A 27,017-nucleotide genomic window follows, 5' to 3' on the forward strand; every position below is an offset into this window, starting at 1 on the left:
GGACATATCGAGTGGTTGCCACCTGCACGACCCAACCGGGGCCAGGGACAAACAGTCACTGGAGTAGGTTCCCTTAGTGGGAACCGAACCCGGGTTCTCTGGACTGCAGGCCAATGCTCCAACTGCTGAGCCAAACCAGCCAGAGCTTTTTTAAAAACATATCTTTATTGTTGAATGTATTACAGATGCCATCCCCCCATTTTTCCCCATTGAGCCCCCCTCCCCAATCCTGCCCCTCTCCTACCTTCCACACACTATTGTCTGTGTCCATTGGTTATGCATACATGCATAGATGAGTTCTTTGGTTTATCTCTTACGGCCCTCCCTCCCCCCTTCCCTTTGAGATTCATCAGTCTAACAACCAATTTGTACTTTTAATTCCTTCATCTTTATGAAGGACTTCTTTACAGAGGTATGGGCAGGGCTAAGGGAACCAATGAGGGATGTTGAAGCACCTAGAGACTAGTAAAAGTGGAGAGCCATTACAAGCCTCTAGCACGGAAGCATCGCTATCAGAACCCAGGCAAAGCTGGAGCCATGGAAGTGAGGCGAATAGGAGCTGTAGGGAAACGGTCACAGCCACAGTCACACAGAGCCATGGCACCTAGGCAGAGGGAGCAGGAATGAGAAATACTCTGACTACTTGCTTGTGGCTCCCATTAGTCAAACTCAGCAGGAAGTAGGGGCTAAAAGAACTCAGGTGAGTCAGCCCCCAACGGCATAGAGTAGGGCAGAGAAGGACAAAGAATGGGTGTGGGTGTGCCAAGAGAGCCTTAGCAGCTCACCTGGGCAAGTAAAAAGGAAAGGGGCTCAAGACACAGAGGGGAATGAGCCTCATTTTGGAGAGTAGTGATTTAATCTTTGGTGAAACCAAGGCAGGGGTTCTCTGGAGATCCAGAAAATCAAGGTAAGTGCTGGGTCAACTTATGGGGGGAGTGGACCATTAAGTAGAAAGGGCAGGGAGCCATAGTGGATTATGGGGTGGATTAAGAGTGGCCTATGGGTGTCTGCCTGGGAACTAGATGGCACTGCTCATGGTTGGAGGTGGTACAGCAGAGCATGTGGGGCTTGCTGGATGGACTATGCTCTTGGAGAGGGGCTAGTGGTTGTGAAGATGGTACAGCGACTCTCTTTAGATGATGTCAAGTCAAAATTGGGATAATTTCCATAGGTTGCTAGGAAGAGGGAGTGCACCTTTTGGATGGAGGCAGTAATGGAGTCAGTCTCTCTTTTCAAGGAAAGGCAACTCTGTGGGGCATATTTGCCTACCCCACCTTGGACTGCGCATACCACACATGTACTAACTGCATCCACAGGCCTCTACCACCATGTCAGGTATATCAGTCTTGACAATGTTGCTGTCCCTGTCATAGTAGAGCAGAGACAGGGGGCGCCGAACTGTGGGCACACAACAGGAATCCCCTCCAGCGGTGCCTGTAGCTGTGTTGGCCTTGAGAAGATTGAGCACGGCAGTGTGAAAGGAGGCAGCAATGCCAGGCATGCCTGCTACGTGCAGTGGACACTGCCCTGTACAGAAGTTCATTGCGTAACCCTCAGGCTGGATGATCCAGTCATGCCAGCCAATCTCACGGAAGTCCACAAAGAACTCTTGTCGACAGCACATCCTGGACCCACCCTGGCAGTTGATGCCATGTCGTCGAATCCGGTGCTTGCCCCCAACTCTCACCCGAGCTGCCACAAAAGGCCTATAGGTAGCCCCATCCAGGATGACTGAGCTCTGGGCTACCTGGCCTTCAGGTACAAGCTCCAGGGTCAGGTGTCCATGGCTGCAGGCAGCCTGAGCTTCAGGCCCCAGGAGGAGCTGGTGCCAGCCACTGGCATACACCTCTAGCAGGTGCTGAGTGGCCAAAGTGAGGTTGGCATCATGTGGGCCTAGCACAAGGACCCTCACCTTCAAAGTCCAGGTAGAATTGGGAGGGAGCTGCACAAAGAACACGAGGCTAGCCTGCTGGACCTCCATGCCACCAGCAGTTCTATCAGAGAAGAAGTGGAAATCAAGACGAGTCTGGTTGCTGTTGGAGAAGCCTGTGAACACAGAAGCCTCAGTTATTGTGGCCTTCTGAGTGTCAATTCTATCAGCTACCTCTCTATTCTCAGCACATTTGAACACTCTTTGCTTATTCTTTTTTTTCTTTCCATTTTTTATTAATTTATTTTTGTTACAGATGTTTCTCCCTTTTCCCCCCTAGACCCTCTTCTCCCCATCCCACCACCCCACACCTGTAGCATTGTTGTCTATGTCCATTGGTTATGCATACATGCATATAAGTTCTTTGGTTCATCTCATCCATCCCTGCCTCCCCCCCCACAAAGTTTGTCAGTCTGAACCATATTCCTTTCTATGTCTCTGGGTCTATTTTGTTCATCAGCCCACCCTGTTCATTATATTTCACAAATAAGTGATATTTGTCTTTCTCTGATTGGCTTATTTCGCTTAGCATAATACTCTTCAGGTACTTCCATGTTGTTTCAAAGGATAAGAGATCTTTCTTTCTTACAGCTGCATAGTATTTCATTGCGTATATGTACCACAGCTTTTTTATCCACTCATCTATTGATGGACACTTGGGTTGTTTCCAGATCTTGGCTATTGTAAATAGTGCTGCTATGAACATAGGGGTACATATATTCTTTCTGATTGGTGTTTCAGGCTTCTTAGGATATATTCCTAGAAGTGGGATCGCTGGGTCAAATGGCAATTCAATTTTTAAGTTTCTGAGGAAACACCAGAGTGTCTTTGTTCATTCTTGATCACATTGTTGGCATTGTTGACTACCCTTTCCTTCTTTTTAAAAAAAATATATTTTTAGCTCTGGCTGGTTTGGCTCAGAGGTTAGAGCGTTGGCCTGCGGACCAGAGAGGCTCAGGTTCAGTTCCCACTATGGGCACGTACCTCAGTTGCAGTCTGTCCCCGGCCCTGGTTGGGGTCGTGTGGGGCAACCAGTTGATGTGTCTCTCTCACATCTATGTTTCTCTCTCTTCCTCCCTCTCTCCCATCTGCTTTATCTGAAGATAAATGAAAAAAAAAAATCCTCAGGTGAGGATAAAAATAAATAAATAAAATACATTTTTTAATTGATTTTTTAGAGAAAGGAAAGGAGAGATAGAAACATCAATTGGCTGCCTCCTGCACGCCCCCTACTGGAGATTGAGCTCGCATCCCAGGCATGTGCCTTGACCAGGAATGAAACCAGGACCTCTCAGTCCAGGGACAATGCTCTATCCACTGTGCCACACCAGCAGGGCTACCCTTTTCTTCTTAAAAATGTTTCCTCTCTTGGCTTCCATTACACGACTCTCTTATGATTCTTCCTTGATTTTCTTTGCTGGCTATTCTTTATCTGACAATCACTTTAATGCAAGAGTTCTCCAAGGGATCTCTTACCCACACTCTTGGTTAGCCAAAACAATTTTTACTCTGGTGATTCCCAAATCTGTAGGTCCAGTCCAGATCATTTTGCACCTCTGGACTGAACATATAGATTTGGAAATCACCAAGCTTCAGGACACATGAATGCCCTGCCTGCACATTCAAATCAATTTGTCCCAAACGGAAATCATTAGTTTCTTTCTCACAGATCTCTCTTTTTGTTCTTATGGTGGTACCATTACCCTCCTTATCATCTCTAGAAACCCTATGGTCACCTTCCCCACTCCCCACATCCAGTCCCTCACTGCAATGGTTCTAATGTCTATGCATTTCTTCCTTTCCCTATTACTATTGCCCCAGTTTCCCTCTTCATTCCTCAGCTGCTCTATTGAAACACTTTAATTGGGTTTCTATTCTCTACACGCCACTGAAATTACTCTTGTCAGGTTCACTAACACCTTCCATGTTGCCAAGTCCAGTGGTTTCACCTCTTTATATTAATCTTACTTGACCTTTAAGCAGTGTTTGACACACCTAACCATTCCCTCCTTCTTGAAATATTTTTTTCTCTCCTGGATTTTGTGACTCTGGCCACTCCATTTTGGTCTTTTTGTTGACAGCACCTCTTTCTCTGCCTGACCTCTACATGTTGGAGATCCTGAGCTCCCTTCTCCTTTCTCTTCTAGATTTATACTCCCTCTCAGAATGGTCTCATCAATTCCTATGGCTTTCAGTTCTATTTATATACTGATGAATATCTATATATATATATATATATATATATATATATATATATATATAATCTCCCTGGATCTGATCTCATCAAGCCCCAGGCTTGTATATCCAGCTGCTGATCTGATAATCCACTTGGATATCCAATGATATCTCAAACTTTTCATGTTCAAAGAAGAACTCTAGATTTATCTCCCAAAACCTATTCCTGCTCCAACTTTCCCCTTCCCTATAAATGCATTGCTTAAGCCAAAATCTTGATTGCCCTCATCCTCTACTTTGAAATTATCTGCAAGACCTGTCAATTCTACCTCCAATTCATAATACCATACTTTCATTTATCTCGTTTCCTTTACTATACGGTAGTTCAGTGATTTTCAACCCTTTTCATCTCATGGCACACAAACTAATTACTAAAATTCTGCAGCACACCAAAACATAGATTTTTTGCTGATATAATAAAAAATGGGTATAATTTTGATGCATTCACACTGGACAGTTATTGCTGTGTTGGCTGTTGTCAGTTTTTTATTTGACAGTCTAAGGGAAAAGAGGTCAGTGCTCCTGACTAAATACTCAGGTATTGCATGTTTTTTTTTGTTTGTTTGTTTGTTTTTGTACGTGTCCCTAGCGGGAACTGAACCCAGGCTCTCTGGTTCGCAGGCCAATGCTCCAACCACTGAGCCAAACTGGCCAGGGTAGGTACTGTATGTTTTAAAAATTCTTGTGGCACACTGGCTGAAAATTGCTGTATTTGTTCAACCCATTATCATCTTTTCCTTGAACTATGGCAACAGCTTTCCAAGTGGTTTGCTCTTGCCCTCCAAACCATTCTCCACATATCAACTGATATGATATATATATTTTTTTCTTTTTTGGTACGTGTTCCTAGCGGGAACTGAACCTGGGACTCTTTGGTCCGCAGGCTGATGCTCCAACCGCTGAGCCAAACCGGCCAGGGCTGGTATGATCTTTTTATTACAAAATATGACCAGCTGCCCTGGCCGGTATGGCTTAGCAGTAAGAGCGTCGCCTGTGGACCAAAGAGTCCCAGGTTCGATTCCAGCCAAGGGCATGTACCTCAGTTGCGGTTCGTCCTTGGTCTCAGTTGGGGTTGTGCAGGTGGCAACCAATCAATGTGTCTCTCACGTCAATGTTTCTCTCTCTCCTTCTCTTTCTCCCTCTCTCCCTCCAGCTCTATCTGAAGGTTAATGTAAAACTAATATATATATCCTTGGGTGAGGATTAAAAAACATAACAAAATGTGACCAGCTTAACCTCCTCACTTAAAATCTTTCAAAGTCTTCCTGTTACTATTTTTTTTCATGTCTAATTTTTTTTTTCTGGAATGTAAAGCTCTTTTAAATTAAAGTATAGTTGACATACAATATTATATTAGTTTCAGGTGTATAACATAATGAGATTTCACATTTATATACCTTACAAAATGATCACCACAAAAAGTCCACTACCCATCTGCCACCATACAAAGTTGTGATATTATTGACAGTATTCCCCATGCTGTACTTTACATCCCTGTGACTTATTTATGTTATAACTATACGTTTGTACCTCTTAGTCCCCTTCACCTTTTCTCCCATACCCCCACAGCCTAATCCTCTGGCTACTATCAGTTTTTCTGTATCTTTGAGTCTGTTTGTTTTGTTTATTCATTTATTTAGTGTTTTTAGATTCCACACATAAGTGAGATGATACAGTATTTGTCTTTCTCTGACTTATTTCACGAAGCATAATACCCTCTAGGTCTATCCATGTTGTTGCAAATGGCAAGATTTCATTCTTTTTCATGACTAATATTCATGTATACACACACAGACGCACGCACGCGTGCACACACACACACACACACACACAAATACCCACTTATCCTTTCATCTACTGATGAACACCTAGGTTGTTTCCATATCTTGGCTATTGTAAATAATGCTGCGGTGAACATAGGGGTGCATATATCTTTTCTTTTTAAATTATGTTTTCTTTATTGAGTTTTAGAGACAGAGAAAGGGAGAAGGAGAGAGAGGTAGAAACATCGATGAGCAAGAACATTGATTGGCCGCCTCCTGCATGCCCCCAGCTGGGGATCAGGCCCACAACCTGGGCATGTGCCCTGACCAGGAATCGAACCAGCGACCTCTTGGTGCATGGGTCGACACTCAACCACTGAGCCACACTGGCCGGGCTATATCGTTTCTTTAAAAACATATTTTATTGTTGTTGTTAATCCTCACCCAAGGGTGTGTTTGTATATATATCCTCACCTGAGGACATTTTCCCATTTTTTGTTCAGATAGAGCAGGAGGGAGAGAGAAGAAGAGAGAGAGAGAAACATTGACGTGAAAGGAACACATCGAGTGGCTGCCACCCGCAGGGCCAGGGACAAACTGCAACCAAGGTGCAGGCCCTTAGCAGGAACCAAACCCAGGTCTCGTCCCAAGGATAATTTTTCATTGATTTTTAGACAGAGTGGAAGGGAGGGAGGGAGAGAAAGAGAGAGAAACATTAATGTTAGAGAGACACATCAGTTGGTTGCCTCTTACCTGATCCTGACCTAGGCTGGGGATGGAACCTGTAACCTAAGTACATGCCCTTGACTGGGAACCAAAACCTCTACCCTTTGGTCCACAGGTTGACATTCTAACCGCCAAGCCAAACCAGCCAGGGCCACATATCTTTTCGAATTAGTGTTTTATTTTCTTCAGATAAGCACCCAGAAGTGGAATTGCTGGGTTCTGTTTTGTCTCTGGCTATGGCCTTTTAAAATATATAGTTTTTATTTTATTATATTATTATTATTATTGTTATGTTTTGAGAGACAGGAAGGGAGAGAGAGAGAGAGATGGAAACATCAATAAGAGAGAACATCGATAGGCCACCTCCTGCATACCCCGCCCTCGGGATCGGGCCCACAACCTGGGCATGTGCCCTGACTGGGAATTGAACTGGCAACCTCTTGGTGCATGGGTCGATGCTCAACCACTGAACCACACCAGCCAGGCTTTTTATTGATTTTTAGAGAGAAAGAAAGGGAAAGGCTGAGAGAGAAACATTGATGTGAGAGCAGAACATCAGTTGGCTGCCTCCTGCACACTCCCTACCTAGGATTGAGCCCACAACCCAGGTATGTGCCCTAACCAGGAATCAAACCAGTAACCTTTTGGTTCACAGGATGACTCCCAACCAACGGAGCCACACCAGCCGGGGCTAGCCTTTGTTTTAGTTTATCTTGTCTGATATAAATATTGTTATCCCAGCTTCTTCTTCTTCTTCTTCTTCTTTTTTTTTTTTTTTTCATTTTCATGAAATATCTTTTTCTACCCCTTTACTTTCACTCTGTGCATGTCTTTCAGCCTGGAGTCTTATGTAAGCAGCATATATAAAGGTCTTATTATTTTTTTTAGTATATTTTTAGAAAGAAAGAGAGAAACATTAATGTGAGAGTGAAACATTAATCTGCTGCCTCCTGCACACTCCCTACTGGATATTGAGCCCACAATCTGGGCATGTGCCCCAGTTGGGAATCGAAACAGCAATGTTTTGGTGCATGTGGTGATGCTCAACTAGTTGAGCCACACTGGTCAGGGAAGAGCGTTTTTTTGTTTGTTTGTTTTTTTATCCATTCAGTCACCCTGTACTTTTTCAATGGAGTACTTAGACAATTTAAAGTAATTAGTGATAGGCATGTACTTATTGCCATTTTAATTGTTTTCATACTAGATTTATAAGTGGTTGGTCTACAGTCTACTATCTTTACTATATATTTGTCTTTATGAGTGAGATATTTTCCTTTCATGTGTTTTCTTATTTTTAGTTTTGGGTTTCTTTTTCCCACTTACAGAATTGCCTTTAACATTTCTTATAATGCTAATTTAGTGGTGATGAACTCCTTTAGCTTTTGCTTGTCTGGGAAAATCTTGATCTCACCTTCAATTCTGAATGAACCTTGCTGAATAAAGTATTCTTGGTTGTAGGTTTTTTCCTTTCATCATGTTGAATACATCATGCCATTCCCTTCTGGCCTGCAAAGTTTCTGTTGAAAAGTCAGCTTATAGTCTTATGGGCATGCCATTCTTTGTAACAAGTAGTTTTTCTCTTGCTGCTTTTAATATTCCCTCTTTATCTTTAACTTTTAACAATTTAATTATAATGTTTTGGTGTGGGTCACTTTGAGTTCATTTGTTTGGGACTCTGAGCTTCCTGAACTATGATGTCTATTTTCTTCTCCAGGTTAGGAAAATTTTCCGCCATTATTTCTTAAAATAAATTTCCATCCCTTTCTCTCTCTCTCTCTTCTCCTTCTGGGACCCTGATGATTCCAATGTTAGTATACTTGATGTTTTGATCTTCAAATTGGGTGACTTCCAACTATCCGGTCTGCCTGATTGCTGATCCATTCTTCTGTATCATCTGATCTGCTATTGATGCTCTCTGGTGTTTTGTTTTGTTTTTTTTTTTAAATTTATCTTTATTGTTGAATGTATTACAGATGTGCCCCTCTTTTTCTTCCATTGACCCCCTCCTCCCCAATCCCTTCCCTCTCCTGCCTTCCACACACTATTGTTTGTGTCCATTGGTTATGCATATATGCATAGAAGTTCTTTGGTTTATCTCTTCCCGTCTTCCCTCCCCCCTTCCTCTTGAGGTTCATTAGTCCAACAACCAATTTATACTTCTTAATTTCTTCATCTTCTTCACCCATTCCCCCTGCCTCTCCCATTTGGCAAGCAACAAAAAGTTTTCTATATCTACGAGTCTGTTTCTGTTCTGCTTGCTCATTTTGTTTGTAGATTCAGTTGATAGATATGCATTTATTGCCATTTTATTGTTCATATTTTCGTTCTCCCTCTCCTTCAAGAAGATTCTTTTTTTTTTTTATCCTCACTCAAGGACATTTTTTCACTTTTCGTTCAGATAGAGTTGGGAGGGAGAGAGAGAGAGAGAAACATCAACATGAAAGGGACACATCGAGTGGCTGCCTCCCGCATGACCCAACCAGGGCCAGGGACAAACCACAACCGAGGCACGTGCCCTTAGCAGGAACTGAACCTGGGTCTCTCTGGACTGCAGGCTGATGCTCTACCCACTGAGCCAAACTGGCCAGGGCTCAAGAAGACTCTTCAACATTTTATATAATACTGGTTTGGTGGTAATGAACTCCTTTAGCTTTTTCTTGTCTGGGAAACTCTTTATATGTCCATCAATTCTAAATGATAGCTTTGCAGGACAGAGTAGTCTTGGTTGTAGGTCCTGGATTTTCATCACTTTGAATATCTCTTGCCACTCCTTTCTGGCCTGCAAAGTTTCTTTTGAGAAATTGGCTGACAGTGTTATGGGAGCTCCTTTGTAGGTAACAAACTGCTTTTCTCTTGTTGCTTTTAAGATTCTCTCTTTATTTTTAACCTTTGGCATTTTTATGATGTATCTTGGTGTGGATCTCTTCAGTTCATCTTGTTTGGAACTCTCTGTACTTTCTGGACTTGTATGTCTATTTCCTTCATCAAGTTAGGAAAGTTTTCTGTCATTATTTTTTCAAATATGTTTTCAATTTCTTGCTTTCTCTTCTCCTTCTGGCACCCCCATGATGCAAATGTTGGTATGCTTGAAGTTGTCCCAGAGGCTCCTTACACTGTTCTCATTTTTTAAAATTCTTATTTCTTTTTGCTGTTCTGGTTGGGTGTTTTTTGCTTCCTTGTATTCCAATTCAACAGTTTGCTTCTTGGCTTCACCTCTACTATTGAGTCCATGTAAATTATTCCTTATTTCAGTTAGGGCATCCTTCATTTCTGACTGATCCTTTTTTTATTTTTTTTCTTTATTGATTTTAGAGAGAGGGAGAGAGATAGAAACATTGATGAGAGAGAACATCAACTGGCCATCTCCTGCATGCCCCCCTCTGGGGATCAGGTCCACATCCTGGGCATATGCCCTGACTGGGAATCAAACTGGCGACCTCTTGGTTCATGGGTTGATGCTCAACCACTGAGCCACACCAGCCAGGCAGACTGGTCCTTTTTTATGTTGTCAATGTTCTCACTGAGTTTCTTGGAGTTCTTCTTAAGTTCTTTTAAGGTCTCACTAGTTCCTTGAAGGTCTCACTAAGTTCCTTGACCATCCTTATAACCAGTGTTTTGAACTCTGCATCTGATTGATTGCTTATCCTCATTTTGTTCAGTTCTTTTCCTGGAATTTTGTTGTGTTCTTTCACTTGGGACATGTTTCTTTGTCTCCTCAATTTGGCTGCTTTCCTGTGTTTATTTCTATGTATTAGATAGAGTTTCTATGTCTCCTAGGCTTCATAAGGTGGCCTATTATAGTAGGTGTCCTGTAGGGTCCAGTGGCACAGCCTCCCTGATCACCCCAGCTGGGCCCTCGAGGTGCATCCCTAGTGTGGACTATACACTCTTCTGTTGTAATTGAGTCTTGATTGCTGTTGGCACGTCAATCGGAGGGATTTACTCAGGCTGATCAGCTGCAAGGACTGGCTGTGCCCACTGATCACTGGCCTCTGACTACCTTGGATGATCAGTTGTGCAGGGGCCCACCACACAGAGCAAGACTTACTTCAGCAGGGCTCTGGTACCCACTGAGTCCATTCATTGAGTGTGTCACTTGTGGAGGTGGTTGGGTGGTGGTGGTTCAACATGGTCTGAAGCTGTCCAGTGGGTGTGCTGGCTCTGGGGCAAGGTCAGCCTCTGCCTGTGTTCCACCTGGGACCACCCAGTATAAGCTACAAAGTGATTTGCAGATGGCTGCTTCTTATGCTGGGCTTGGAGGTACCCAGGAAAAGCCAAGTTGTGAACCAAGGCTGGCTTATTCTAGTGCCAGGCCAGGGGCCACTTAATGAGAGGCATGGGGCTCACTGAGACCAGATGCTGCTTGTTTGAGAGATTTTAGGAAAACCTGAAACAGGACCCAAGACAGGCCAATCCTATGGTAAAGTCACTGGAAACAGCTTGGGTGGGAAAGTTGGGTGGAGCAGGGCATCAGAGAATCACCAAGGCGGGGCAAACAATGTGAGCCAGGTTGCTGGAGTCTCAGATATGGCGTCAGTCTGCCGCCCTGGGGCTCACCAAAGGAACAACGGCTTCCACAGCAAGTCTGTCCGCGAGAAAGCTACCCCTCCAGCTCTCGCCCCAATGCCGAACAATTCAGTTCTTCCCCATATGTCTCTTGTACCTTTCAAGCTGCCTCCACAATGCTGGAGCCCAGAAGGAGCTAATTCAAGAAAGTCCATGCACTGGCCCTTTAAGAGGAACTGTCTGAGGTAGACTCCAGAAGCCTCAGCCTGCCTCAGCCTACCTCAGCCTCAGTTCCCGCTGGTTTTACAGCCAGAAGTGATGGGGACTTCTCTTCCTGGCACTGGAACCCTGAGCTGGGCACCTGGTGTGGGACAGGGACCTCTCACTCCTCAGGGAGGACCTTCCCAGATGAGGTGTCCTCCTGACTTTTATCCGCCACACGTGGGTGTAGAACCAGCCTGTCCGCACCTCCATCCCTCTTACCAGTCTTGATGTGCTTTTTTAATTTCGTAGTTGTAGAACTTCACTCTGGTGTCTTTTTTATTTTAGTTGTTATTGTCTTCAGTTATGATAAGTCCTTTTTTTATTATCATTTTTATCTCTTTGTTGAAGTTCTCACTGGTTTATCCACTTGTTTGCAGAGTTTGGTGAGCGTCATTATGACTATTACTTTGAACTCTTTATCTAGCAGAGAGCTTACTTCAGTGAATTTTAGTTCTTTTTCTGAGATTTTGCCCTGTTGTTTTTTAAATTATTTTTTAGAGAGAGGAAAAGAGAGAGAGAGAGGAAGAAAAGAGAGAGACAAGTATTAATGTAAGAGAGAAACATTGATTGCTGCCTCCTGTATGCCTGACTGGGGATCTAACCTGCAACCTTTGGTACACAGGATGATGCTCCAACCAACTGAGTCACTTGGCCAGGGAGTTTTTTATTGTGTGTTTGGAACATATTCTTTTCTCATTTTGCCTCTTTGTTTCTATGTATTAGGTAGATCAGCTACAACTCCTGGTCTTTTTTTTTTTAATCCTCACCTGAGGATATTTTTCCATTTATCTTCAGATAGAGTGGAAGGAAGGGAGAGAGGAAGAGAGAGAGAGATAGAAACATCGACTGGTTGCTTCCTGCCTGACCCTGTCCAGGGCTGGGAACAAACCACAACCGAGGTAGATGCCCTTGGCCAGAATCAAACCCACAACCCTGGTCCATGGGCCAACGCTCTAACTGCTGAGCCAAAGCGGCCAGGGTTACAACTCCTGGTCTTAAAAAGTGGTCTTATTTAGAGGGTGTCTTACGGGGCCCAGTGGTGGAATTCCCCTTGTCACCAGAGCCAGGTGTTCTAGAGGTGTTTCCTAATTGGAGTAGTGTGGCCTCCTGTTGTGGTTGGGCCAAAACTTGGCAGGCAAGGCAGGTCCCTGGCTGCTGGCTGTGAAGACGCCTGGCCACACTGTTGTGGGTACACTGGTGTGCAGGGCAAGACTTTGCTCTGGTTGCAAGGCCCAGTCACGCTGTTGCAGACACACTGACGTGTGCTGGTGCTGACTGAGGCTGCCCACTGTGTGCTCTGGGGGGGTTAACACTGTGTGCTTGTGTGGGTTCTTAGGGAAATGCAAGAGTGGGGTGAACAGTGTTAACAAGGTTAATGGATAGTGTCAGAAATGGTGCCTGCCAGTCCAGCAGGTGTGGCTCAGCGGTTGAGCATCAACCCATGCACCCATAGGTCGCCGGTTCGATTCCTGGTCAGGACACAAGCCTAGGTTGTGGACCTGATCCCCAGTGTGGGGCATGCAGGAGGCGGCCAATCGATGTTCTCTCTCATTGATGTTTCTCTCTCTTTCTCACTTTCTCTCTCTCTCAAATCAATTAAGGAAAAAAAATTAAAAAAGAAAGAAAATAAAAGGGCATGGGGATACTGACCAAAATTCTGAAACATATACCCAAGGCTATATATCATTGCAAAAGTTAATGTAGCACTTTCATGTATGACCTCAGTGCTTTTCAAACTGCTGCCTCTCTCTCTGCCAGGACTCAGAAAGAGCACAACATGGGTTTCCTACAGCCCTTTGGCTCTCCCAGACGTAAGCCCCATTGGTTTTCAAAGCCTTTAGGATGATCTTTTTATCCTTTTTTTTTTTTTTTTTTTTTTAGTTTTCTTTCTTTATGATTTTAGAAAGAGAGGAAGGGATAGGGAGAGAGATAGAAACATCGATGAGAGAGAACATTGATTGGCTACTTCCTGCATGTCTCCCACTGGGGATTTGGCCCACAACCTGGGCATGTACCCTGACCAGGAATTGAACCAGTGACCTCTTGGTGCATGAGTCGACGCTCAACCACTGAGCCACACCGACAGGGCTAAGATGATCTTTTTTAAAAATAAGTTTTCTTTTTAATCCTCACCTGAGGATATTTTTCTATTTATCTTCAGATACAGTGGGAGGGAGAGAGAAACATTGACTGGTTGCCTCCTGCACGACCCTGACCGCAACTGAAGTACTGACCCTGACCACAACTGAAGTACTGTACGTGCCTTTGACTGGAATTGAACCTGAGATTCATTGGTCTGTGGGCTGATGCTCTACTGCTGAGCCAAACCAGCCAGGGATAGGATGATCTTTATGGTTGTGATATCTCTCCCATTTGTGAGTCACTGCATGGGGAGTGGGGGTAGGGTAGGTCCTGAGTAGATTTAGTCTCTACCCTTCCTACCCATTTCAATGTGGCTTTTTCTCTATATCCGTAGTTGTAGAAAATCTGTTCTGTTAGTCTTCAGGTCATTCTCAGAAATAACTATTTTATATGTAGTTGTATTTTTGGTGTCAATGAGAGGAGGTGAGCTCAGGATCTTCCTACTCCACCATCTTGAACTTGAAGTAGAAGCCTTTCTCTTTATTTTATTTATTTTTTTATCCTCATCCGAGGACATTTTTCCGTACAGACAGAGTGGGAGGGAGAGAGAGGAAGAGAGAGAGAGAGGGAAACATCGATGTGAAAGGGACACATCGAGTGGCTGCCACCCGCACGACCAACCAGGGCCGGGGACAAACTGCAACCGAGGTACGTGCCCTGAGAGGGAACCGAACCCGGGTCTCTCGGAACCGCAGGCAGACGCTCTAACCGCTGAGCCAAACCGGCCAGGGCTGAAGCCTTTCTCTTTAAAGCCAATTTAGCTTATCATGAAATGTCATTCCTTGTGGTTTGTGCACTGCCCCTGCAACCTTCCAATTGCTATTTGAATACAATAGAAATCCCTTAACATGGAAAACTTAAGTAATTAGGCATTGTGATATTTAGTGACTATAGCCAATACTTGCATTTTTCTGTTTCTTGAGTTCACCAAAGCACCCACTTTATGGCCTTTGCACTCGCTATTTCCTCTGCCTGGAAAGTCCTTCCAAGATTTTTGAATGACTGGCTTCTTTTTAGCATTCAGCTCAAATGTCTCCTCCTCAGGGAGGCTTCCCTGACTAACCTATCTGAAGCAGCCTTAAACTCTACCTCCATCTTCCTAAAACATTATCTTGCTTATTTATATTTATAGCCACTATCACTCTCTGTAATCATCTTGGTTTTTTATTTATTTGCTTACTACATGCCTCTTCTTCCCTTCTCTCCTCCCCTATCCCAACCAGCTAGAGTATAAACTCCATGAGGGCTGAGATGTGCCTGTATGGTTCACTATTGTATGGTTCACCTAGTACTTAGTACATAGTTGGCACTCAATAACATTTTGTTGAATGCATGGTCTTTTATTTCTTTAATTCTTATTTTACACTGACACTAGAGTTGTTTTCCAAAAACTTGGCTAAATCATAAAATTCTTTGTCTCCAAAATCTTATTGATGAATAAAGTCCAAATTCTTTTAGGAAACAATCGTATGCCCATTATGATTTTGTCTTAGCTACCCTTCTTTTCTTTGTCAAGTAAAGAGTGTTTTATTGTGGGAATGCCACTGACACTTTCATGGGTATAACAGGGCAGAAAATAAAGTTCAACTAAGCTTTGTTCTGAATTGGAATGTCAGGAATAAGGCAGCTCTTGAAAACTCTCAGAGACAATATGACTCTCATGATCTCTCTCATCTCAGTCTCTAGGTGAGCCTACTTCATTCTTTTCTCTCTGTGGATATACTTCTTCTGCCTCCTCATCAGCTTCCTCAACTCCCAAAATGGTGACCCCAGGTCCTGTGTCTATAGAACGTTTTACTCACCTTTTTCTAGCTAAGTGAGCTGATCTTTTAGTGTGCCAATTCCAAAATCCTAGAAGAGTCTGATTGGCCCAACTAATCTTTTCTTGCTAGGTCACTAAGCACCTTACTGTTAGGACCTCTAGAGTCACTTTAATTATGGCAGGCAGACACATGACCTGCAGAGGTTGTGGTAGACTATTAATTACATTGTTGGTCCCCAATGAACAATAGCTCCCAATATTCATGGCTTTGTGCTATTTCTCCTTATATTAACTTTGGGCTTGGCTACGTGACTTGATTTGGCCAATAAGACATACGCAAGCACAGTGCAAACAGAAGCTTGATAAGTACTTATATACTGAGGCTTCATCTTTTTGGAAGTCAGCAACATGGCTTCAGAGAAACTTGAGAAAGACTACTGAATGATGAGAAGACATGTGGAGAGAGACTTTTGAAGATCAGAGACTATTATAGATGTTCTAGGCCCAACTGGGCTCCGGGCTGAAAGAAGTTACAAGTGACCTCAGCTAGACCACGTGGATCAAAACTGTCCAGATAAACCCAGTCAAATCATAAAATCATGAGAAATATTGAATTTTTTCTTTTAAGCCTCTATATTGGGGTTGATTTGTTATATTAATGGATAACTGAAACAGAAACTATATCAGAAGTAGGCTGTTCCATAACAAAGACCTGAAATATGTAGCATTGGCTTTGGGACTGGATGGCAGGCAGAGGTTGTATGGATGGCGAGGAGACTGTTAGTGAAGGCAGGAAGAACAGTGAGAAAATTCTTATTGGAAGCCAGAGAAAGGGGAAATGGTGTTATGTATTGGCAGTCAGCTGTGGTAACTTGGAAGCTAGAAATGACATCTAACAAAGTTGTGAATTTAGCTGAAGATATTTCCAGGCAGAATGCTGAAAGTGTCATTTGGCTTATTTTAGCTGCCTTATCATAAGAACTGTTCAATGTTAAAGCAGAATTTAGATAAAATATTTTAAACAGGACTTGCTAGATTGAACAATAAAATAATTTTTCATTTCTCGCCTTTCCGTCTGGCAAAAGGTTCTTTAAGTAAGAAATGATCTCGCCCTGGCCGGTTTGGCTCAGTGGTTAGAGTGTCAGCCTACAGACCAGAGAGTCCCGGGTTCGGTTCTCGCTAAGGGCATATAACTCAGTTGCAGTTCGTCCCTGGCCCCGGTTGGGGTCATGCGGGTGGCAACCAGTCGATGTGTCCCTCTCACATTGATGTTTCTCTCTCTCTCTTCCTCCCTCTCTCCCTCCCGCTCTGTCTGAAGATAAATGCAAAAAAAAAAAAAAAAAAAGTCCTCGGGTGAGGATAAAAAAAGAAATTATCTCAGTGCAAAAATCAAATCTAGGGCACTGCCAGTAAAACATGGCCTCGGTGTGAAGATCAAAACAAATAAAGGGTCAGCCATAAGATCCTTTGCTAAGATCTAACATCTTTGTTAAGATCTAAAACCTAAGATGATGTTTTATAGACCCTCTCAACTAGACAAAAAGATTCCTAAGAATCTTAAGAGTTGTGTACCTCAACACCCTTTTGTCTAATGGAGTAGACTAAATTTATAATTTAGAAGGTCCCACAGAGTTTTAAAGGTAATTTTAATAGTGAAAGCAGTACTAGTTTGGACGAAAGGGACAGGAACAATTCAAAATGAAAACTTCTCAGCCACAAACACAGGTCATTTCTTATTTAAAAGAAAACACATCTTGCCTTGGCCAGTTTGGCTCAGCAGTTGAGCGTTGACCTGAGGACCAGAGAGTCCCAGGTTCGGTTCCGGCTAGGGGCACGTACCACAAAAGAAAGAAAGAAAAGAAAGAAAGAAAGAGAGAGAGAGAGAGAGAGAGAGAGAGAGAGAGAGAGAGAGAAGGAAGAAAGAAAGAAAGAAAGAAAGAAAGAAAGAAAGAAAGAAAGAAAGAAAGAAAGAAAGAGAAAACACATTTCAGAGGGTGAAGCCAAGGGCTGAGAGAGTGGCTCTAGGAGCCAAGAAGAACAGTGGTGGACTGTCCTTGAGAGGAGAGGAAAATTATACCAGGGAGCATAATCAGGCCCTAACCAAGGAAATTCTGGATTTGGGATAGACTGATATATGTGCCTGATTAGATATCAGAATTTTCATGGATCAGTTGACTGCTCTATGCCTTCCACTTCTCCATCTCCCATTTTGAACAGGAGTATCTATTATGGTTATCCTGTCCCTGTCTCAGCATTGTATATTAAGTGTATGGGAGGCGATTAATTTGTATTTTTAGGTCACAGGCAGTGGTGTGCTGGTAAATATTTAACAACTGGATTCCAGAGGGGGGAAAGCACCCTGATTTGTAGTATTTGCCAATTTCTTGGTATAAAGTCTCCCACCACAACTGATTTTAAACTATCAGTGTGATATCTCTGGATGCAGAGTTGAAAGATATTCACAGCCAGCTCTCATGAGCTAGTCTGAGCCAGTTCCAGAACACCACTGAAGGTCCCTACCCTAGTTTCCCCAGAGCTCCAACCTCTCTCTCTTCCTCTCTTCATACCTCCAGCAAGAACTATTTTCAGATCTTTCTTTCACACTATGGTGTAGGTAATTTAAATTGAAATAAAAACTTCAAGCTAAAATATTTATTTATTTAAATACATTTTTTTAAATTGATTTTTTTTTTTTTTAGAGAGAGAAGAGGGGAGAGAGAGAGATAGAAACACCGATGTGAGCAATACATCAATTGTTTGCCTTCTGCATGCCCCTACTGGGGATCAAGACTGCAACCCTGGCATGTGCCCTGACTGGGAATTGAACTGGGACCTCTCAGTCCATGGGAAGATGCTCAACCACTGAGCTATGCCAGCTGGGCCGATCTAAAATATTTATTTATTTATTTATTTAATCCTCACCTGAGGACATTTTTCCATTTTTTTTTTTTCAGATAGAGTGGGAGAGAGAGAGAGAGAGAGAGAGAGAGAGAGAAACATCGACGTGAAAGGGACATATCAAGTGGTTGCCACCCACACGACCCAACCAGGGCCAGGGACAAACTGCAACCGAGGTACGTGCCCTTAGCAGGAACTGAACCCAGGTCTCTCTGGACCACAGGCTGATGCTCTAACCGTTGAGCCAAACAGGCCAGGGCCAAGCTAAAATATTTAAATGTAAATGGTGAAATCCATTCATCAGTTATTCTCACCTTCACACTTCATCTCAGATCAGGCCCCCACTGGCCTGAACGTTGTATTCATTCATTGATTAGCAAATATGTGGAAAGTATACAGACTTTGAAGTCAGAGAGAACTGTTTGAATATGCCTTTGCAAGCTATATGACCTTGGCCATGTAAATGATCTTTGAATCTCAGTTTCTGTATTCCTAAAATGGGAATTCTAAAGCCTACTTTATAGGGTGGTTGTAAGAATTACATGAGATGAGGCAGGTACACTTAATACATGGTAACCATCATTATTGTTACAATGTGCCAGGCACTAGGCTAAGTGTCAGGGATACAAAGATGGAAAAACAAACAACAACAACAAAAAAACCCAGCCAGGATTTCAGTATTCAAGTGACTCATGGTTCATGGCCATCTGTCCACCTATGCAAATCTGCTCCAAATTACTTTCCAACTCCAAATGGAATCTACTCCTTTAGACTTTACCCATGCTCCCCGTACCCCCCAATTTAGGATTTTATTTATCATTTTCACCCATTGAATTCTAACTTATTTTACAATGGCAGCCCATTTGCAATCTTCTTCTGAAAGACTTCTCTGTTTCACTAGGTCCCAATGAGTTACTCCTGGTCCAACAAGGTCTTGTGCCCTCATGTAACACTTATTTAATTCTGCCTTATATTCTAATTATTTTATGTCCAGCAGCAGCAACTAACCCCTTCATGGGCAGGAGCTAAGTCTTTTATTTCCTGTTCCCTCCCACCTTAATCTTTTAATTACATTACTTGTATTAGTTCATTTAATAATCTCAACTATCCTCTAGTTATCCCTATTTTACATATGATAAAACTGACTACTAACAACCCAGGTTACACAGTAATAAGTGTCTGAGCAAGGATTTGAACCCAGGCTATTTGGCAGAATTGTGTACTTAATCATGAACAGAAGCATATTTAGAACTAGAATAAGGCCTCATCTATCACTGGGGACTCTAGACTGTGGTCAAGCTGACCTACAGTATTATTTGGTTGTTTAATGCAACCAATGTTTACTGGGTATCTACTATGGCAGAGATAGAACGGTATAGTGCCCAAGACCATGGATTCCAGAGCCATGACTGGCTCTACCACTTGCCAGTCATGTGATCTTGAGCAAGTTACTCAACCTCTTTGTACCTCAGTTTCATCACTTCTAAAATGGAGATAACAATAGTACTTGCCTTGCTGAGCTGTTGTGAGGATCTCAAGGTGTTAGTATATGTAAAAGGCTTAAAATACAGTAAACATTATAAGAATGTAAATTATTTCTTTTATACACTAGCTTCTGGTGATAATATGAGAAATAAATGACAGTTCCTGACCCAAAGGGATTGATATCCTACTGGAAGAGAGGCTTTATAGAAAACATGGAAACAGGCAATTTCACATAGAGAGTTCAGGTTCAGGGTAAGAGTTTGGGGGCCACCAAGGAGGGAGCACCTCACCCTCAGGTCAGGGTGGAGATGTTTTTTTTTTTTTAAGTTTTTAATCCTCATCTAAGGACATTCTTCCATTTATCTCAGATAGAGTGGGAGGGAGAGAGAGAGAAACATCTATGTGAAAGAGACACACTGACTGGCCGACTCCCCCATGACATGACCAGGGCCAGGGATGAACCATAACCGAGGTATTTGCCCTTGACCGGAATTGAACCCATGACTCATTGGTCTGCAGGCTAATGCTCTAACCGCTGAACCATACCAGCCAGGGCCAGGGTGGGTTTTTTTGAGGATGGGAGTGCTAGGTCTTGAAGTGCTGACCAGGGAAAAGGGCCAGGAATGGGAAGGGCCTTCCAGACCTAAGAAAGCACTTGTAGGAAGCCCAGAGGACAGATAGATCACTTTGTGTTCTGTTTCTAGGGTACTGTCTTGGAATTCTTTATCTTTTTCTCCAGGTGCCCACTAAATTCTCCGACTCCTCTCCCCTCTATGAAAGTAACTATCCTCTTCTATTCTATGTCTACCTTTGTATGTCCCATTTTGACCCTGTTCTGATGTGGGTAACTGAGGTATCAAGGCAAGAGGGCAGGGGTAGGGTGGAGATGTATTATAGTCCTGGTGTTTTTCCTTTTGCTCTTTTACCCAAATGAGGCATCTGGGGGAGAGGAGACAGAGAGGCTGGATCCTGGCCAGAGAAAAGACAGACTTCCCAACTTCTAGCCTCTGGGTCCAGATCCAGGAAGTGGATAGGCTCACACCACTGGGAAAGTTTGTGGGGTCTCTAGAGAAACGAGCTAAAGGAGATGGGGGCAGGCAGCCTTAGAAGAAGTGAATTTTACCCTTTTCCAGCTGCCCACTGGTCATGTCTAAACTACAAGAGAGACTGGGATTGGGGGGGTGGAAGTCCTGGATTAGATCACAAATCATGGGAAGAAAGAGCTGGGATGGTTTGGGGGAGAAAGTCAGGGGTTAGGTTGGGGAGAACACTTTTTCTTTTCTTGAGAGGTCAGGTTTTGAGGAAGATCTACAGACCAGGAACCTACCTGTCTCAGCAAAGCTGATGATCTCATATTCCTGTCCCCTGTCAGCCTCTGGAAGCACCCCCTGTGGGGGCCCATGGAGGCGCTGCAGCGCTGTCCTCAGAGCAGCTCTGGACACTGGCCGACTCAGTGTTGGGCGCTGGCTGAGGTGCAGCTTGTCCAAGATGCTTCTCTTGGCCAGGTGGAGAAGCAGCTTCCGCTGGCTCTCCAAGTCCAAGGCATGCTTCCCACATGCCAGACATTGACTGTCAGCTCTAGAAGTGGCCACTGTGGCCAGAGCCAGGAATAGGAAGGCCAGGAACAATGAGGAGATCATTGTTGGAGGAGGCTCTCCTTGAGCGACACAATTGAGACAGGGCCACAAACCCCAGGCTCAGGGTCTCAATAGCTGTGGTCTCGGTTCCGTTCTGGCCACCAGATGCCCCGGGAAAGAGAGTGTGTCCAGCTGGCATGACTCCTTGTTGCAGGGGATAAAGCAGCCAAACATCTGACTTGAGAGATGAAGCCAGTTACAGGTAGAATTTGGCAAAAGTCACCAATGCATAATCAGTGAAAGTACGGAGTGGGGGATGTTAGTGGAAGTTGATTTGTTTGGGGAAAGAAGTGTTCCTGGGCCAATGCTGGGAGACAGTGGGTTGCCCATGTGAGCTGCCAGGCCTGGGGACAAAGGTTAGAGATGAAATTCCTCTTCAGATCAATGCCCTTGCTGGGAAGCCTGGTGGGGAAAGGAAAAGATCAGAGGTTTTAAGAGAGAATATTAAAGGGTGATTTTCAAACAAGAGGGGGTCATTGGCAGAAACTTTAGGTCACTGTCATACAGGTACTGAAATAGAGAGTTTGAGAGTTGTATTTTCTTTTGCCTAGTACTTCTCACCTCCCCCACTTGCTCCCAATCCAAACTCGCGTTAGCCCTTGTTGGGTTTTGCCCAGCAGGGCTCAAAAACTTCCAGTCTGGCCCTGGCCGATTTTGCTCAGTGGTTAGAGTGTCGGCCTGTGGTCCAGAGAGACCCAGGTTCGGTTCCCGCTAAGGGCATGTACCTCAGTTGCAGTTCGTCTCCGGCCCTGGTTGGTCGTTAATGTGCCCCTTTCACGTCGATGTTTCTCTCTCTCTCTCCCTCCCACTCTATCTGAACAAAAATATGGAAAAATGTCCTCAGGTGAGGATTAAAAATAAATAAATAAATAAATAAATAAATAAATAAATAAATAAATAAATAAATATAAATAAATTAAAAAACTTCCAGTCTGAAGGGTTAGGAGAGGAGACGAAACATTCTAGCCAGGTCTTCTGTGTACTCAGAGGGAAGTCTGAAGGTAGGGAAGGGGCTTAAGAGCTGGATTTACTCTGGGGTTTCTTCTGTTTAAGAAGAGAAAATTTGAAATTTCTCAGAATTCCTGCCTTTCTCCCTCAAAGGTCCTGAGTAGTATATCTCCAGGGAAAGATTTTATTTCCACAAGGGGGATTTACCTGGCAGAGTAGCAGGTGGAGTTAGGAGCATATGTTTTTAGGCTGGATGACCTTGGTTAAATTCTGTCTTTTCCTTTTATCAGCTGTGTGACACTTGGCAAGTTACTTGACCTCTCTTGCTTTAGTTTCTTCATAGGAGAAATGGGAAATATTATTATTCATGGTTGCAAAATTTTAAAAATTACACTTTTTGCCTGGCCAGTGTGGTTCAGTGGTTGAATGTTTACCCAAGCACCAAGAGGTCACTGGTTTGATTTCTGGTCAAGGCACATGCCCAAGTTGTGGGCCCAATCCCCAGTCGGGGGCATGCAGGAGGCAGCCATTGGATGTTCTCTCTCACTGATGTTTCTATCTCTCCCTCTCTCTTCCTCTCTCTCTAAAAATCAATAAAGAAAAAAATACACATTATTTTTTTGTGCGTGTGTGTGTGTGTCATGTGGTGGGTAAACCTGACCTGAATAGAAGTGAGGTTATTTATGGTCTTTAAAAAAATCATACTGAGCCCTGGCCGGTTTGGCTCAGCGGTTAGAGCATCGGCCTGCTGTCCAGAGAGACCCGGGTTCGGTTCCCACTAAGGGCATGTACCTCGGTTGCAGTTTGTCCCCAGCCCTGGTTGGTCGTGAGGGTGGCAGCCACTCGATGTGTCCCTTTCACGTCGATGTTTCTCTCTCTCTCTCTCTCTCTCTTCCTCTCTCTCCCTCCCACTCTATCTGTACAAAGAATGGAAGAGTGTCCTCGGGTGAGGATAAAAAAAAAAATCATACTGAGACTATTTATACATTTTAAAAAAATTTTTTTATTGACTTCCAGTCAAGATGGCGGTGTAGGTAAACACGGTATCATGTCCTCCCACAACCACATAAAAGTTACAACTAAACTACAGAACAACCATCATTCAAAACCGCCTGAAATCAAGCTGAATGGAAGTCCTACAACAGTGGAATTAAAGAAGCAGCCACATCGAGACTGGTAGGAGGGGTGGAGGCAGATGGGCTGGTCCAACACCTATGTGTGGCAGATAAAAATCAGGAGGATACCTTGGCTGGGAGTGTCCTCTCTGAGGACTGAGGGGTCCCCGTCCCACACCAGGTGCCCCGCTCAGGGTTCCAGTGCCAGGAAGAGAAGTCTCCATCACTTCTGGCTGGAAAAACCAGTGGGAACTGAGGCTCAGGGAGGCTGAGGCGGCTGAAGCCTCAGGCAGCTCCTCTTAAAGGAAGCGCATGGACTTATTGGACTCACTCCCTATAAGCTTGGAGGGGAGGCAGCCCAAGGGGTGCCAGAGACATACAGAGAAGAACTGAGCTGTTTGGCATTGGAGTGAGGGCTGGAGAGTGGGCTTTCTCTAGGACAAAAGTGCTGTCAGAAGCCTTTGTTCCTTTGGTGAGCCCTGCCCTGGGGTGGCAGACAGCTGCCATATCTAGGACTCCAGCAACCTAGCTCATACTGGTTGCCCCGCCCTGGTCATTCCCTGAGGCCCTGCCCCACCCAACTTTCAGGCCCACCCAAGCTGTTGCCAGTTGCTTTACCATAGGATTGGCCTGTCTTGGATCCTGCTTCAGGTTTTCCTAAATTCTTTCAAACAAGCAGCATCTGGTCTCAGATAGCCCCATACCTCTCCTTAAGTAATACACAGAAACAAACACAGAGAGGCAGCCAAAATGAGGAGACAAAGAAACAGGTCCCAAATGAAAGAACAGAAAAAACCCCAGGAAAAGAACTAAGCGAAATGAAAATAAGCAACCTAACAGATGCTGAGTTCAAAATACTGCTTATAAGGATGCTCAATGAACTTAGTGAGAACCTCAGTGAACTTAGTGAGGGCCTCAAGAGCATTAAAAAGGACCAGTCAGAAATGAAGGATGCACAGTCAGAAATGAAGAAGGCACTAACGGAAATGAAGAATAATTTACACAGATTCAATAGTAGAGTAGGTAAAGGCAAGAAGCAAACCATCGATTTGGAATATAAGGAAGCAAAAACCACCCAATCAGAACAGCAAAAAGAAAAAAGAATCCCCAAAAATGAGGATAGCGTAAGGAGCCTCTGGGACAACTTCAAGCGTGCCAACATTCACATCTTGGGGGTGCCAGAAGGAGAAGAGAGAGAACAAGAAATCGAAAACCTATTTGAAATAATAATGGCAGAAAACTTCCCTAACTTGGTGAAGGAAACAGACATACAAGTCCAGGAAGCACAGAGAGTCCCAAACAAGATGAACCCCAAGAGGCCCACACCAAGCCACATCATCATCAAAATGCAAAAGGTTCAAGACAAAGAGAGAATCTTAAAAGCAGCAAGAGAAAAACAGTTAGTTACCTACAAGGGCGTTCTCATAAGACTGTCAGCTGATTTCTCAAAAGAAACTTCGCAGGCAAGAAGGGAGTGGCAAGAAATATTCAGAGTGATTAAAAGCAAGAACCTACAACCAAGATTACTCTATCCTGCAAAGCTGTCATTTAGAATCGATGGCCATATAAAACCTTTCCCAGACAAGAAAAAGCTAAAGAAGTTCATCACCACCAAACCGTTATTATATGAAATGTTGAAGGGTCTTTTTGAAGAAAAAGATAAAATATATGAACAAACAAAATGTCAATGAATACATATCTATTGGCAATGGAATCTACAAACAAAATGAACAGAACAGAAACATTCTCATAGATACAGAGAACATTTTGTTGATTGCCACATGGGAGGGGGGTTGGGGGAATGAGTGAAAAAGGTTAAGGGATTAAGAACAAATTGGTTGCTAGACTGACAAACTTCAAAGAGAAGGGGGTTGGGGAGTGGGAAGAAATAAACCAAAGAATTTATATGCAACATAGACATAGACATAGACAACAGTGTGGGAAAAGGCAGGAGGGGGGTGGGAGTGGGAAGGAGGGGGTCAATGGGGGAAAAATGAGGAACATCTGTAATACATTCAAAAATAAAGATAAAAAATATTTTTTATTTGTTAATTTGTTTTTGTTACAGATGTTTCTCATTTTTCCCCCATTGACACCATCCTCCCCTCCTCCCCCCCGCCCCATCCCCAGCTTTGTTGTCCATGTTCACTGGTCATGCGCACATGCATGTAAGTTCTGTGCTTTATCTCTTCCCCCCCCAACCCCCCCTCCTCGAGGTTTGTCAGTCTGTAGCCCACCTCTATGTCTCTGGGTTAATTTTGTTCAGCAGTTTGTTTAGTTTATTATATTCCACAAATAAGTGAGATCATGTGATATTTGTCTTTCTCTGTTTGGCTTGTTTTGCTTAGCATAATACTCTCCAGGTGCTTCCATGCCATCTCAAAGGATAAGAGATCTTTCTTTCTTACAGCTGCATAGTATTCCATTTGTACATGTACCACAGCTTTTTTATCCACTCATCTACTGATGGACACTTGGGTTGTTTCCAGATCTTAGCTATTGTAAATAGTGCTGCTATGAACATAGGGGTACATATATTCTTTCTGATTGGTGTTTCAGGTTTTGTAGGGTATATTCCTAGAAGTGGGATCACTGGGTCAAATGGTAGTTCAATTTTTAACTTTTTGAGGTAACACCATAGTGTTTTCCAGAGTGGCTGCACCAGTCTGCATTCCCACCAGCAGTGTACTAGAGTCCCCTTTTCTCCACACCCTTGCCAACACTTGTTGTTTGATGATTTGTTGATGGTGGCCATTTTGACAGGTGTAAGGTGATACCTCACAGTTATTTTAACTATTTATACATTTTTACTCCAGAAATATTATTTGATTATGGGATGCTACCCCTGGATGTGTTACATAATATACATTGTATATACCATTTTACCTTTCTAAAACTTGAAGTTTTCTGAATTCTGATCCATGTCTGGTCCTATGGATTTTGAATATGGGATTATAGATCTATAATAATTATCTCAGAGTTTTGATTTAAATAATTTTGTAAAGCACTTACAGTGGCTGGTATATAGTAAGTGCTTAATAAAAGCTTATTATTATTGCTACATAGGTTTGTGTGTGGGCCAAAGTATCCTCACCTCTAAATGTGCTGAAGAAATTTTGCCAACATATGCCCTTGTGGAATTTCCTCTCCTAAACTCATGTTCCCAATCACCATCTGTAGTACAGTCACTTTGTAAGTCATCTCTGCTGCTTACATTATAATCTTAGCATTATACACAGTGCCTGATCTATAATATAAGTGCTTAAAAAATATTTTTGAGTGAATAAATGACACAATTCAGGCTGCTTTTCAGAAGTTATATTCAAGTCACCATGACTGAATTTTTGTGTGTCACAGTTTTTTATCTCTTTTTTATAGAGGCTAATTTTTTTTTCTTCTTTTTATTAAGGGCCATGGTAGATGAAGATTAATTATTTAATCTTTAGTATAAATTTACTTAAAAAATCACAGTTTTATTGAGATATAATTCACATAACATAAAACTCACCCTTTAGCGTATTCAATTCAGTGTGTTTTTTAGTACCTGCTGTGGTTCTTGTTGCATAGTAAATATTTATTTTTATTTTTGAAGGAGTAAACTATTTT

At 43.2% G+C, this 27,017-nt stretch overlaps 1 protein-coding gene across 1 annotated transcript; it reads right to left on the reverse strand.

Annotated features, from left to right (window-relative positions):
- Positions 1 to 1,300: 1,300 nt before the first annotated feature.
- Positions 1,301 to 21,579, reverse strand: INHBC (inhibin subunit beta C). Its single transcript, XM_036253171.1, has 2 exons — positions 21,039 to 21,579; positions 1,301 to 2,046 (listed from the first exon to the last, which is right to left on the reverse strand). The coding sequence occupies exons 1-2, from the start codon at positions 21,349 to 21,351 to the stop codon at positions 1,301 to 1,303; spliced, it is 1,059 nt and encodes a 352-aa protein (XP_036109064.1). The 5' UTR covers positions 21,352 to 21,579.
- Between the last annotated feature and the right edge of the window lie 5,438 nt (positions 21,580 to 27,017).

Source organism: Molossus molossus, unplaced genomic scaffold, assembly GCF_014108415.1.
Source record: "Molossus molossus isolate mMolMol1 unplaced genomic scaffold, mMolMol1.p scaffold_m16_p_10, whole genome shotgun sequence".
NCBI classification, from domain to species: Eukaryota; Metazoa; Chordata; class Mammalia; order Chiroptera; family Molossidae; genus Molossus; species Molossus molossus.

What these genes read in the sequence shown, in the direction of transcription:
- INHBC (XM_036253171.1), bottom strand. Translation starts at nt 21,351, where the DNA reads ATGATCTCCTCATTGTTCCTGGCCTTCCTATTCCTGGCTCTGGCCACA. An exon ending in CATCAGCTTTGCTGAGACAG is followed by an intron (nt 2,047 to 21,038) that starts GTAGGTTCCTGG and finishes CTGTGTTCACAG; the next exon opens with GCTTCTCCAACAGCAACCAG.